The sequence below is a fragment of the Zingiber officinale genome, chromosome 9A, assembly GCF_018446385.1.
Source record: "Zingiber officinale cultivar Zhangliang chromosome 9A, Zo_v1.1, whole genome shotgun sequence".
In the NCBI taxonomy this organism is placed as follows: Eukaryota; Viridiplantae; Streptophyta; class Magnoliopsida; order Zingiberales; family Zingiberaceae; genus Zingiber; species Zingiber officinale.
Window position 1 is genome coordinate 5,138,556 of NC_056002.1, and position 15,729 is coordinate 5,154,284.

The 15,729-nt window shown below is 35.9% G+C and overlaps 1 protein-coding gene across 4 annotated transcripts; it reads right to left on the minus strand.

Annotated features, from left to right (window-relative positions):
• Nucleotides 1-520: 520 nt before the first annotated feature.
• Nucleotides 521-15,332, minus strand: LOC122019892 (calmodulin-binding transcription activator 3-like). 4 transcript variants are annotated; one of them, XM_042577490.1, is made up of 14 exons: nucleotides 14,807-15,332; nucleotides 13,395-13,514; nucleotides 13,132-13,247; nucleotides 12,651-12,739; nucleotides 11,105-11,147; nucleotides 9,528-9,705; nucleotides 9,282-9,407; nucleotides 9,188-9,198; nucleotides 8,894-9,097; nucleotides 8,210-8,593; nucleotides 7,357-8,048; nucleotides 6,700-7,267; nucleotides 2,204-2,527; nucleotides 521-772 (listed from the first exon to the last, which is right to left on the minus strand). In XM_042577490.1, the coding sequence occupies exons 1-14, from the start codon at nucleotides 14,844-14,846 to the stop codon at nucleotides 668-670; spliced, it is 3,000 nt and encodes a 999-aa protein (XP_042433424.1). In that variant the 5' UTR covers nucleotides 14,847-15,332; the 3' UTR covers nucleotides 521-667. The 4 variants fall into 4 exon arrangements, with proteins under 4 accessions (XP_042433424.1, XP_042433423.1, XP_042433420.1 ...); XM_042577489.1 differs by having other exon boundaries at nucleotides 8,894-9,198; nucleotides 9,282-9,404; XM_042577486.1 differs by having other exon boundaries at nucleotides 8,894-9,198.
• Between the last annotated feature and the right edge of the window lie 397 nt (nucleotides 15,333-15,729).

Here is a 15,729-nt window from a genome sequence, read left to right on the forward strand (position 1 = left end):
ATTTTTTTTCTCATTAAGAATGCACCTTAAGAGAAAAATAGCAAACTTGAATCATGAATTTTCCCATAATTTAACGATCAGTGTTTGGTGTTTGGTTAAGATATGGCCGGAGTCAAAACTCTGATAATATATTCCGATCGTCCCCCAACCTGTGAGATTATCACATATCACTCCAACAAGTTCTCCTCTTAGTAATTGATTTGTTTTAAAACCATAATTAAGAAATTTATCAACGAATATTTACTGAAAAAACAACACAATTTGTGCATATGTAATTCAGAGGAAATTACATGGATGGAAGAAACATAGCCAACTTCTGCATTCAACAGTACAAGAATGAGAAGATACATCAAGATTCAATAAATAGGAGAATCATGCCAATCATACATCTTTGAGCAATAAATATAGCATTCGATCAACAGAGTTCTAAAACTTCTCAAGCTATTTGCCAGATTAAAGTGAATTAGTAATATAATCTATATACTTTCCAATACCCAATTTTCATCCATGATACATAGTAAACTGATAATTTTAGAGTCTTTCAATATAACATTAGTTAGTTCAACAATCAGCTACATGATGGAGGTCAAATATTATAGATTTAGCAGATCATCTTGTATAATAGCACTTCATACAAGTTGCATAGTATAATTGAATTGGAACCACATTAAGCACCAATCATTGCTTCATCTTCACATAGCTCATCTAGATCAACCATCACATCACAGTCAGCAGCATCCTCTGATTCATTCAAACTGTGTTCTTGTATAGCCTAATAATGATGAAACCGTTTAGCATATGAATCAACAATTATTGGAAGGATATACCTTATTTAAACTGAAAATAAGCAGTTTGTAGTACCAAAAGAATCTCTTCCTAATGATGTTGGTACCACATTTCATTTGCCAATTTCCATCAGGCTTTAGATGCAAGCCATTACATATTGTAGGCTAATCTTATTAAAAAGACCAGCTCCACATTGGCTCATATCATGCCCGGAAGGGTTAAAGATTTTGATCCTGAAATTGCACAAGCCACATAATCCAAATTGCTCTAACAAATATTGGTAATTTCTCAGTTGAACACCCCTATGTCGGAATAGAACTTAAAGAATTCCAACCAGTATATTTAGAATTGGCCATCATATTACATAATTCCGAGTTTTCAGTTGGAGCATGGATCAGGAATATCCACATTTCATCCATTGGCATTCCAACCTGATCAAAACAAATTTTGGACAAAAGGCAGTTTCACTGCTTAATGAGGGACCAAGAGAAACAATGATCTCAAAAAGCCATCACTCAGGAGCATAGTAAGGATCGTGCCCAATGAAGTGCAAGTAGATTTATTCACATTAAGTTAATTGATCCCATTAGTGCATGCAGCAAGACAATAGATGTCTTTAATTTTGAAAAGCACTGGTTGATTCTTCGTCTCCATTTGATCTTTACTAAAAAAAACAACATAGGTTGAACTTTGATGGGAATGTAATGAAGAATAGAGAGACAAAACAATGTCAAAGACTCATTGTTAATTAGTTAATGCAAGTAACATAGGATTTTAAAATGCCACGGGTGAAGTCTCATTGCTGTGGAAGAAAGTTAAAAAAAAAAAAAAAGAGAGAAAGAAATGAAGAGAATTAGGGATGGGAAGAGCAAAGGATGAGAGAAGAAAGGGCTCTTCTTGTTTTGTCTACTTGAAAGAAGAGGAAAGGAGAGGAATTGAGAGAACATTGACAATTTTAACTCTGTAATCTTGTCATTCCCAAACACGCAAGGTTAAACTAGTCTTTTCAATACTTCTTCACTTATTCTCCTCTATTTCACTCACTTTGAGAAGCAACTGAAAATATGGAAAAGAGAGCTAAATTGTTCCTTTCTTTTCTCTAGCTTTTTATTCTTCCACCCATGTAGACAAGGGAAATGGCTGCTTTATCTCATAGACCATTCCCTCGGTTTGGAGTACCTTCCTCTCAAGTAGACACAGTGTTCAAGAACCTCAAAAGAAGGTATGGAGTGTGCTAGTCATCACAAAGAGAATGAAGGAAATGTTCCACATATTAGAGAAATATAGAGGCCCGATGATCCTAAAAGACAGGTTATGTTTAAATACCCACAAAAACACAAAGAGTCAATAACAAAGAAAATTTATGATTGGGAAGCCTTTAATAGAACTAATCTAAGTACCAGTAACAAAGAGTTACCTTGGACTCTTGGATTTCCGAAACCACATTTAAAAGCCTTCGGTACTGATCTCTAGCTTCTGGATATTGGACCATGGACTTAACCCTCGCAAGTGCCTTCTCCAGCCTAGCCTCCGTCTGTTTTCTACCTACATGCAGGAAATCATACTCATCCTCTTTAGCTGGTTGGCATTGCATGCTAGTGCCCTCCAAAGCGGCTTCAGATCGAAAGCCACGCAGCCCACTTCCTTTACGCCTCCATCTCAGTATGACTTTCTCTAAAATTCCTACTGTCCACACAATTTTTTTGTACCGTTTCCTCACTTGATGACCGCGCACATGAGCCTATTCATCAATACAAAGAAAAGAAACATATAACCAAGAAAAATATCTTACGGTTAAAGATTCAGAACTTGTAAAAAATTCACTTCAGATCCATGAGTATTATATATTTATATACTAAATCAGAATGCTCTGATTAGTCTTTGTCGAGCTAATGATCATTGTTTTCCAATACAACAAAAACAAAGAAAACATGTCTAAACAAAACAAATTGACAGTCATGCACAACCAAGGATACTCTAAATTATTGTGAAACCAAGGACAACCTCATTAAAAGTCCTTAGTTAATTGGCACAAAATTGTAGAGCAAAGAAAATCATATTCTAAATAGGATAACTTCTCTGAAATATTCACTAAATAATTTAAGATTTTGCTGAGACTTGTATCCCATGAGGTTAGACATACAAAGTAAATCCTTCTGTTAAGGGACCAATCCTCCATGTATCCATGTATATTAAAAAAAGGAAAAAATAAAATATGATTTGGTAAGACAGATAGATTGTTTGGTTAGAAAGTCTTCCTGACAAAAAAGAGTTACCATCACCATAAACTGCTGTTCAGGCATTGAGCCTTTATCTTGCAGCATAAGTTCAGATACCAGTTAATAACTTGCGCTCCACACTTTAACTGTCCTGAATTATACTGAGACCGGTATAGCCTAATCATGTTCATTGTGCAAAATGAGATTTCAAACCTTAACAAGGAAAACTTAGCCAATCAAAGGTCTGTCCACTGAGAGGTGACAACTGACAACAATAGGATAGGGTGTGCAACAATGTGTTCGAATCAGACTGCAATATAAGTGAGGTCATGAGATCCCCATGGAAGACATCCAGATTTCTCCACATCTATAACCTCCAAGAGTAAGCTATCAGGGATAAAACAAATGAGTTGGCAAGCAATGGCACTCATAAAGATGGTCAGCTGACATTAAGGCAAATTAGATAATTTTTTCTCTTTTCTTTTAATTCTTTTGGATAATGCAAGAGCGCAGGCCTACAATTATTCTCTAGCACATATTGATTCATCAATGTTCTCGGATGATAGCATATAATTTCTCTGCAGATTAGAAGTTGAAAGATAGTCTTCAATTAAGCTTCAGTCAATTTCTGCAAGAACAAGTGCATGCACATATTTCCTGTAGATATATGAATACTTTGTGAATGTGACGAATATACTGAAAGCATGTTGATGGTGCATTTGGGACATGGTAGTTTTGCTATATTCTAGAACAAAATAAAAATTATTTAATTTAGGGATTTAAAGTTGATCTAGTAACCTCATTTTGTGGTTAGCAGTTAGTTGGATGTTAAACTTGATGGTTAGTATCATGGTTAGGGGGGCTCGAAAGGGACTCAAATGAGAGATCGAAAGGGGGACTTAAATCAGATTTAAATTGGAGGTTTATGATTGAACCAAAATGAACCAGTTCAATAGATTAATTAAATTGGGATTAGATTTGAGGTATTAATATTATTTATACTCCGTAATTCTTTACCTAACCCTAATTGCACTCGCACTTGAAGCCAACTCCTCCTTTGTCCATGGAATATCGCTTCCCGCTTCTACTAGTTGCTTCGCCAATGCCACCCTCCAACAAACCTACATCAGCTAACCTGACATCGCACCTGCACCTGCACCTGCACCCTGCCCACTACTCATTGTGCATTCTTGCTCACAGCCCAGTGCCATAGCACCCTGGTGCACAATACCAACCGCTCAACCACGCCGCATTCTCGTGCATGCAGCCAACATTGTCATGCAACTGCAAAAACCTACCACTGCTAAATGCCACCACATGTCCACACTGTAGCTTGACATTGTCATCCCTCTGTCATCCAATGACAGCAGCTACATCAAACACCAGTTCACATCAGGCACAGCAGCTGCAATTGAATCATTCTTTTCCTGAGCAGTAGCAACCTTGTTCCCTTATAAATTTGTGGTGAGTCACGATGGTAACTTATTATATGCCTACTAGTTCATTGTACTCCTATTGTACATGTACATCATGTTAGTTAAGCTTGTAAGTTGTTTGTGTTGGATTGCATGTTTCTTTATAAAATGTTGTTTTGTTAGTATATAAGCATTATGTTGTTCATGTTGGTTAGCTATTGTTAACTTGGTGTTAACATGCTAACCTAGTCTAGAACTTGATGGTTAAATGATATTTCTAATGGATGCAACTAATATAGATGATGCCATATTTTGGATAACGCCTTAGGCCAAATAGGAGGATGATAGAACCATAGGAGGATGATAGATCATAAAACACTGTATACACAGGTTTACTATCACCTCGTTTGTGCTTGGCCTGTCAACTAAAGTGATATGTTGAATGCACCATGCTTAGGCAACATTTGGAAGTCGTGTATGTGGTGGAGAATAACATGGACCACCCTCAACCGCAAAATGAGAGAGTGTATGGATTTATGCCCATTAGATGGGTCCAAATTCACTCATTGATTGGTGATTAGCAGTGCACCGGTGTATGATATTTTCTACTAGTTAGTAGTTATTTATTTTATAATTCATGCCATGACATGGTATATTTGATGTTATATCTTATTTTCATTCATCAAATTTCTTGACTTGATGAGTTTTCACTGCTGATTTTTTTATTTGCTACTTCAAGACCACAAGTGGAAGCTATTCTAGGTTCGGGTAGCTTAAAGTTTGACAAATGTTAGGTGGACGTTCTAAGGACACTTTGCAACATATTTCATAAATTTTTTAATTTTATGATCTCCATTATCATTTATTTCTTATTACATACTTAGTATTCTTTTCTTTATAAGTCAATGTTAGTGTCACTTTCACTTATTGCTAGTAAAGTAAGAACTTTAGAGTTAATCTGTCGTTTATTAGTTTATTTGTCAGCAGTAATACAAGTACTTATATTAATGATGCAAATTTATTTTTCTTGTGGTTTTATGTAATGAGAAGTTTTGTTGACCAAACATCTACAAAGGCAAGTTATTGCTTAGACATCTTGGTTACCACACCATGCCTACTTGGGGTCTGCCAAGTTTAATGGTAATTGATTGCAAGCAATGTCATCGTCATAATCATCACATTCAGTTGAGTAAATTATTTTATCATCATCATCATCATCAAGCTCTATACAAGGTAAATTTACAGCATCATGAAGACAATGATGATGATAATCAATCGCAGCTATTGGGTCAGTCATGGAAGTTATGCCTCCATGGACTCTATACAAGGTATTGCTAACAATATTCAAACCCATTAAATTATTTTTAAATTGCGCCATCATCATCATGAATTATATTATCCCTCAATTTTTTTTTTGATAATCCAAGTATCTAAACACTTACTGACACAACTAATCCTGGAGGTGGGCCTCCCCCCTTTCACCCACTGGATAAATCCGGAAGCGCAACCGGCTCCTCGCCCAACCAATATCCTAGATTTTTCATTGGAGGAAAATGTCTTACAGTGCTCCGTACTTTGGATTCGAACCGTGGGTGCTTGGTTAGTTTGGGGAACTCCTTGCCACTGCACTATGTTTGGGGGCCTATGTTATCCCTCAATTGAACTTTATCAAGGTATTGCTAAATCATTTTAAATTTTGTTAACTAGATTTATTTTGTTTCCCTCAACCCATAATAGTTTCAACTCAAATTGATTCTACTGGTCAAACTATTAACTAAATTGAGACTATTTAAACATATTTGTACCACCATTTTAATCTATTCTCTCTCTCTTTTTTGCAACTAAAGGAGCTATAAATACAAGATATCACTCTTAGATAGATTATTCCTTACTTCGTCATCTATGATAAATTTGCATATTCTATCTTAACATCTTCACCCTAACTATATGCATTGTTTTCTAAAATCTCAACAATTTAATTCATAAACTAAACCAAGAACCATCATGACAACACAAAACTCTAGAAACTCTCCATATCTGACCATTCATTCTTTATATTACTAAAGATATCTTCATTATTATCAAGTTTTTGTTGAATAATAGCTCCAAGGTATCTAAAATTCTTTCTAACAAGACACTCATGTCCTTCCTTTTCTTATGCACTGCTAACAGTGAAAATGGAGAGTACAAAATTGAACCACAATGATAATAAGAAACAATAGCAGAAATTCCACGTGTACAAAATGCAAGAGCAATGTGATCGATAAAGGACAACAGACCTGGATCTTGACTATCCGTTGCCTAGTAATTAAGAACTCTTTTCTCCTTTTCCATCCTCTGAACTTGTTTTGTATTCGAATGGCAGCATCATGCTCATACAATCCTGAGTTCTGTGACTTGACTGTTAGGAGGGAAATTGCATGCTCCTCTGATATTTCAGTGCTGTCATCTCCATACTCAGCAAATTTATTCCTGTGAAATGAATGCATTCTAAAAACTTGATAGATGCGAGCTGCAGCCTGAGAAGCATTGCGAACAGCACTCAGTGAGTCCTTCAATGACAGTTCAGCCTGGGTGTCTCCATCAACAACCTCAGGGGCATTGGGTTGAGAAACATCTTCATCACCTATGAAGCTAGTAAAGTCTGAATCACTAGCCTTTGGGTCTATAGTGAGAACAGAAAGATGGCTAGTCAAAGATGACTCTGCAAGAAATCCAGCAATGCCTTTGTGACCATTTGCAGATGCTAAATCTGCAGGTGTTCTTCCAGAAGGAAACTCAGGGGTAGGATCTGACAACAAACCAGGTCCTGCACCCATTGCAACAAGGGCACAAATTGTACGCTCCCTAAAACATTAGAAAACAAGTATTGCAGTTGCTAATGGTAGACAAATAACAACAACTAGTCACATAAAATATATATATAAGTTACTAACCTGCCACAGGATGCTGCCCAGTGAAGGGCAGTCCACCCATGTGTATCTCTGAAATTGATATTTACACCGGCAGTCACTGTTGGTTTTATAGCCCAATCGTAACCAAGGGCAGCTGCTAAATGCAAGACGCCTTGCCCTTCCTCATCCCACACATTTGGGCCTTTGATATCTTCAGACACTTTGTGTAGAAGCCAAGCATGCAATTTTTCACGCAATAAAGCCTCAAGTAATTGATCCTTTGCATTATCAACAGAGAAGCTCTTTTCTTTACTCATCTTAAGCAGAGTTGACCACTCATCAACACCTTCCATCATTGCACTTATCTTACTTCTTAATTCAACTTTCTCTGCAAGGATCTCTGCATCCTTTTGGCAATCTAGGGGTCCTAGAGTCAGCAGCTTATCAAGACGGATAAGAAGATTTATTTCAGTTGATTTATTACTTCCAGAATTCATATTCTCCACACAGGAGGAATCACAGTCACGAAATTCAAATTCCCTCACTTCACTACAGGCCAACCTGTTGGAACAGGTAATATAAAAAGGAACCCTCCCAGATTTGTATGGCGGAGCATGGCAACGAAGAATTCCATCTCCAACAACCTCAGCTGAAACTTCCACTTCCCCAAACATGCATGACCATTTACATTTTCCAAAATCTTTATTCTTCAAGAATGTCCCAGTAATTAAAACCTTCATAAAGAATGACGAAGGGATGAAAATATGTGCACTTCCAAAACTAAAACCATGATATGGCTTAATCAGGTAGAGGACACATGTACGTGTCCAGACCTCAACACATTAACTAAGTAATGAACTAAATAGACAGCCTTTGAGTTAGAACTTAGAAATACCTTAGTTTGAGAGCCAGCATATGCCCAATTTGGAGAGAAATCAATTATACTGAAAAGCTGATCTTGTGAAAGCGAGGGCATTATATATGCATCTAAATGCTCATGATTTGAAATACTGGAATCTTCAGCTACATTGTCACTGCCAACAGCACTCCAGTAGGCTCCAGAATTGGATTTTGTATGTGATTCATCAACTTCTCCTAGTTCTTTGCTCATCCATTTTGAGAAGCTATCATACTTTTTTAGGCCTTCTCCTTCTAAACTGGAGAAGTCCAATGATATTTGCTTCAAAAGGGAAGTGCCGTCAGCATTTCCATCCACATATATCTCATTATCCACATTAATGTTTGGTATAACAGCTGAATCTGAGTCAACAGTTGAAAGCTGCGATAGATATACTAAAAATCAGACATTAATATCAGCCATAATAATGCCTACAAAACTTTGGGGGTCACAAAAGCTGCAGTGGAAATCTGCAACAGGACCTAAAAAAATCAGTCATTTTATCAGCCAGGGGAACTGCCTATATGTTTGAACTTCTCAACAGCAGAAAAGCCAAGGGAAATAAATTGACAATAAATTTTCATGAGGAAGATATGCATACAAGGAGCGCATAGTACATAAAGCCCATTAATACATACTAAATAATCACAGATAGGAAAACAAGGATAATAAAGAAAGTACCTGCCATGCTTTACCCAACAAAGCCGATACATCTTGGTTGTTGCTAAGATTTTCAGCATATGGATTTCCATATGTTGAAAGTTCAACTCTACTTTCGCTTTCCCCCATTACAGGCTCTGTAAAACGAAGTGATGACTGAAAACTTGGCATCTCTAATGTTCTGGCACTGTGTCCCAAGACTTCATCCCATGATGTTGGATCAAGCTGTAATTTAGACCCCTTGAATGCTAATCGAAGGTCTATTTCATCCAACATATTCTCTTGAACAGAATGACATTGTTTATTATCAATTACCTGAAAACTGCCTGGAAGGTTTTGGACAGTGTTTTGCTCAGAAGTTTTTCCTTAGGTAATCTAACCAAAACATGTTGAAAAAACTCATGCTTACTATGACTATCCATGGAAGGATCTGGAACGCAAGGGTCCAAGCATTGAGCGCTCATCAGTTGTCCAGCACCATACTGCTGCATCTTAGTGAAAGTGTGGTATCTGGAACTTGTTTGATAATTATCTGCTGCATCGAATTTCGCTTTAGAAACACTGAAAGAAAAAGTGCATGATTGAAGTACAAATCAGCAAATCTATACTACCTATAAGATGATGCATCAAAACTCAAATTTTTGGCTTATTATACCTGATTCAGTATCCTCATATTCTGATGTAAGCGCACTGTTGTGGCTCTCAGCATCAGTTGCTTGGGAAGGCATCTGACTGTAACTTATGATAGAATTTGAACGAACAGGACTATCTATAGGCTTAACTGGGGGAGTTTCTTCAGAATCTCTAGACCGGCTGAAGTTTGGTTTATGACCCTGGATAATTATGAAGAACAAAAATGAAATGATAATAATCAAATGAGCAGCTATGCATTATTTCATAGTAGAAAGAAACATAATGAGTATATTCAAGGAACCAACAGGAAGGTTCATTTGAATTATTTGTGCTGCACTGGTAGTAGAATTCGTTTTCATTAGTGAATTTTCAAATTCCTCAACCCTAGAAATGCATTCACTATAATTTATGGCATATGAAAATACTCACAAATCAATCATTAGCAAATAACAACTTATATATACAAGTATACATCGAGATGAAGATTAAAATGTAAAGAAAGATGAAGATAACTAGGTATGAAATAAAAAGTGTGGAAGCCCAAGAAAGCCTAATACAACCCAAACTGCAAAGGATCACCTTAATTAACTACCGGGAGTAAGTAGCCTATTGCTCTCTCAACAAGCCCCATCAACAGAGTCCAACTAAATGACAAGCCCATGATAAGAGTTTGTAGTACAAAATCAAATTTTAAATGATAGATATAATTCTTTGTGATTAATTTAATGGAGTATCTAATGATATATTGTTGAAAATATCATGTGTATGGATTAGTAAAATTATCATATTGTTAATTAACTTGAAAAATCATGTAATTGATTAACTAGGCATAAAGAGAAGACTATAATCTGGATCAATCAATGGGAATTATATACATTGGTCATATTGACATGGTTTTCCTTTGTTATATGGAACTAGTTTTATTTAAGCTATATGCTCTTCTTCTGGACTTGAGTTGCCAAAGTTAAATGGGGCAGTTCTAAACCCATACAGGTTAATTATGCCCGTAGCCTAAGCCTTAGACAAAAGATGCTTGCAGAATATAAAACAAAAAAGATGCTTGCTGAATGAGATGTCTGAAATGACCAAGCTGTGGCTACATATATCTGTTTGTGCACAACAATAACCACACTATCCGAGACAGAAAAGCTGAATGTTCGATCTTGTTGAAGCTGGATGTTAGGTGCTTCCATAGAAACTGAAAGTTTAATCTGCTGCAAAGTTGCTGATTCCTACAGACCTTCACATATAGTTAATGATGAACTTGCTGATTTTTTATTTTCAATCCTTCCTTCTGTATAGACTGTTATATATAGTTTCCTTGCAAATGGTATAGCTCATAGTTGAGAATTTTTATTGAAGGGAGGTAATTCAGGACATACTTATACATAGCTTTTCCAGAATACATGTGTTTACTTAGCTTGTGTCAAAAAAAAGTCTCCTATATCCATAATTAATAAAGTAAAGATACAGGTCTTATGAAAACGCCACTATGATAGATATTTAACAAGGGTAAACAATAATCAAGAAAAGGGCATTTATAAAAAAAACAACAACAAAGTAATATAAAAGCAACAATTAGATGAAGTTAATTACAACCTTGACTTCAAGATAGTGAACCAGAACAATGTGCATTAAGTCCCTGAAATAGAAGATACATCAACAAAAGATATTGTCAGCAATTATGTTCTTTGCAAAATAAACAAACAAGCAATCATGCATTTTGACATTACAAATAAACATAGGTTAGAAGAATTGTTTGCGATGAAAATCACATGAGAACTTTTCTTTTTTTACTTTTGAGAAACATGATTCTGCTTTAGTTATATCTGTCATCTTTCATGTCATGATAAATTTTCCTTCAAGAAACACATTTTTTCATATTATCAACAATTGAAGCAACACCTAATTGGTCTTGGAAATCAATATTTTTTTATTCTTTCTCGTATTTTCACTTAGCCATCTTCACACTCTAATCTCTGGCACATTGACATTTTTTAGTTATACGTAAAAAAAAAATAAAACAACTATGTTTACTGATAAATAAAATATAATTATGACCACAACTAAATTATACTAATGATATTACAATTAATAGTTACACTATCTTTGATTAATTTTTCTATCTTGAACCCTGATTTATCCTGAACCATTAAAATATTATATTCAAAGAATATGCTCATTTATAAATTTCAAAGCCGACGCAACCCCATATTGACGATCATATTCTTTGAAACAAGTGATACAACCTCTTTTTAATCAATATAATTAATTATTTAAAAAATATTACCAAATTCACAAAGGTAATATAGTAGTGTATTTAAAATGTTGATTTGGTGATGTCAAGTTAGCATGCCGTTCTTATATTTTATTAAGGTTCAGTTTAGCCTTATAGTGTTGTCAAACATAGAAGATTGCATGGATGTTCTTTTCTTGACCAACAAAGTTATGCCCTGCCAATCTACAAGTTCAACATTTTCCAGGTGAAAGATTGTCTATCGACTATGGTAGAATTACATTTATTGCTTACAGCAGGTTCTGACATCTACATCCTTTTCAACATTGTGTATTGTATACTCAAACAGATATAAAAAGGAATCGCTATGATGGCCCACTGCTATGTTGCAACTTATGATTGCCTAGAGCCCACTTAAGAATTTTGGGGATTCATCCTACGTGTACATAAGTATATTGATGCTTGGACAAAGCATAATATGGAAATAACAGAAACATTTAGGTGGCATTTGGTTAAATGATAGGAATGACTATGGGTATGAGTTTGATAATAAAGTGGAATGGGAATGTGAATGAGAATGAAACCTACCTAATTATATGGATTTGGTTGATTCCCATAAATCTAGAAATCATTCCCAAATTGTCATTCCCAAACTCAGAATCCAAACACTATCTTTTACTATCATTCCATTCCTTCATTCCCAAACTCATCAACCAAACACCCCCTTAGTATTTATAGATATAAATCCAGTATCATGTATTTAGATCAAGTGCATTTTACAATATACCACATGGACTAAAATAAAATTAAAATGCTATGATAAGTGCAATCACTAAAAGAGCAAAGACTAAAAATAATCACTAAAGAGGAAAGCGTATTAAAGAAAGGAAGGTTTGTGCTACAACTCACTCTTCCAGCATCCAATAACTTCGTCTTTGGAAATTTTCATTCTCTTCTCCATGAGCATAGTAGCAATGAAGCACATCAATACTTCCTGCCTGAAATTAAGTCCCATAATGAAATGATACAAGACTCAACTCTATAGCAATCTTAAATAATCTGAAACACAAATTTAGAAACAAGGATGTATTCAACCAGGGAGAAATTCATTACTTTCACCTAAATTTCATATAGTTTAATCAGGTGTCAAAATTTTATATTCAAAGCAAAGATACCAACAATGCACCAGATCCCATAACAAGAACATGAACAATGACAACCTTTAGGTAAATTTTGTCAGATTGAAGATCAAATAATAGGTTATGTAAAGGTCAAAAATAATATGTCACAAACTATGAGGTGTTAAAATCTCATAAGTACATGAGTAAAAAGAGGCTCTGTTAGAGGCCAACTAATGAACTACATTGCATGCCTGACCACTATCACTTACTTTCAGCCTCTCATGAGCTTCTCTCACAGTCTTCCCATCTTTTTTCTTTCTCCAATTATGGCCATCCTTCCTAAAATATCTCAGTACTTTACGATCAAAAAGAAAAAGAGATCCACCTGGAACAAAAACATGATACACTTGTTGTTCTTGCAAAAGAAACAAATACACAAGCAATTTGAAAACAAATACAACTACCAATTATTCAAGTTAACCTAGAAGGGAAAAAAATGCATTTTTCAGTAATTAACAGCAGAGGATTATACTAGATGGCTTATTTGGTGGTTCCGGTGCAATACGAAAATTCTGATGGTTCCGGAGTATTTCACAAATTTCAGCTGGACGTAACCAGCGATGTTGTGCTTCCAAAAGTATTTGCTCCATATCTGTTCATATATAAGAATAGTCCAGATAAGCAAATAAGGAATATATAGACTGTAAAAAAAAACGTATGCAGTAAATTGGGCAAAAATCAATGGGTATTGTTTTTTTATCTAAAACATCAAAAAGGTGCCTCATTTTGATTTTATAACAAAGGTGATCTTCCTAAATCCCCCCTGTTGCAAAGGAGTATAGCCCTCATCCACACCTGTTGATCCCCTCCTTTGCCTACGCGCCAGCTCCTTTACCTTCACCTTGGACATGCCAACATCAAGTACCCGAGCTAGCGGCAAAGGGCATAGTTGCAAAGGACCTTATGTGATAGCTATGTGATGGCCGCAACCTTGTGCATGTTGACCACAAACTCATGTGTGGGGATAGAGACATCGTATGACAGTGGCGACCTCATGCGTGGCATCCGCGACCTCACATGTAGAAGTTGTGACCTTGTGCATGGTGGTTGCAATCTCATGCATGGCGGCCACAACCTCCTTGCACACAACGGATGTCGGTTTGGATATGAAGGGCTCCATTTTGAAAGTTTGACACAGGCAAATAAGAGGGGCATTGATTCAGGTGCTCAGCGTTGGCAAATAGGAGAGGTGATTTGGGAATAGGGGCATCCCTATGATAAAAAAATTAAATTGAAGTGTTGTTTCAATGGTTCAGATAAATAATATTAGGCGCCATTTTATTTTTATTTCCCTTAGTAAATAAGCAAATTTCATAGAGCAAATGAACTTGGGGGGCACATGTTTAAAACTTGAAATAAACATTTTTAGAAAAAAAAAAAATCCATATCTATGTCAAGAATTTTATACCTACATAGAACGAACAGATATCTGCTGAATATTCAGGTCAAACTACTAGAGTACAAACAATGGACGGATGAACTAATCATTCAAACCTATTGAACGTTCAAAAAAGTACCCTTTCTTTAACAAAAAAGAAATTTGTGTTAAGAGAAGAAAAATTGACTAAAATTTCTATTTTCTGGAAAAAAAACTTGTATAACAATCATCTCATAAGTCGCATCACCTCAAAATTTCGCAAAGAAGTCACAAGAAGGAGATTCCCACGACAATAAAACAGGTTGTGTTCCCCAACTATGTGAGAAACAATCTGTATCTCCGACTATTGAGAACGAGAAAGAAAAATACGCAACAAACTAAATCCTGCAAGTAAATATTAAAAACATTTCCCCCAGGAGATATCACAAATAAGAGAAACAGCGACCCCAGGCGCACGACATAAAGAAAACTCAAAAGAACGAAAAAACAAATAAATAAATTCTCACCCAATTGAGGAGTCAATGAGAACCGCCTCGTCTCCGCCATCAATTATTCACAAGGAACTTAAGTGTATGGGACCTAATTCCAAAACCCCGCCGCTTCTAGCATCAGAATCGGAATCGCTGGAGTCGATCGCCGAGGCAGAAGCACCGTCGAATCGCAGCAGTCCAGAAGCTTAGCAACGCGGTCAATCGACAAATCTTTCCAAAAGGATAAATTTGCTTGAGACAGAAGGAATCTACGAAAGGAATCGATTTTTCTTTTTCACTTCGAGAGGAGATGGCGCTGTGACGAAAGGGAAAAGGGAAAGGGGGTGAGGAAGACGATGCGTTGATCTTCTCAGCGCCCGTGACCTTGGCGTCACAATTTCAAGCGTTCGATATTCCGTCCCGTCACGGCGTCAAGAAACCGTTGCCGTGACCCGGCAAATGGATAGGCGGAGGACACGGACGGCGGATCGAACAGCCGTGTGGGAGATGGAGACGGAGGAGGAGGGGAAGGCAGAATTGGAGAAAGAGAGAGAGAGAGAGAGAGAAAGAGAAAGGGGGGAATAATAATTTATCGTTTACATGTATGTGATGGCAACAGGAGAGAGGAGTGATAATACCTGTCTCCAAAATTCTTTGCGATTTTGCACTTATGTCCTTCCTTATCCGTTTTATCTACATTTTGGGGAAAGTATTATGAGAAAGAGGAAAGTGGACGTGATCTCCTTGTAAATATATTATTCTGTATCTTGTCATACTATAAATTCATTCAAATACACCATTTTAAAACTTAAAATCTTGTATTTATTTCATTAGTAACTTTTATCTTCTTACCATACTAAATAATTACAAATCGATAACATCCATTCTTTAAGATTTCTAAATATTTTTTTAAAATATTAAAATATTTTTAAAAATAAAAGGAAAAAAATTAGATAATA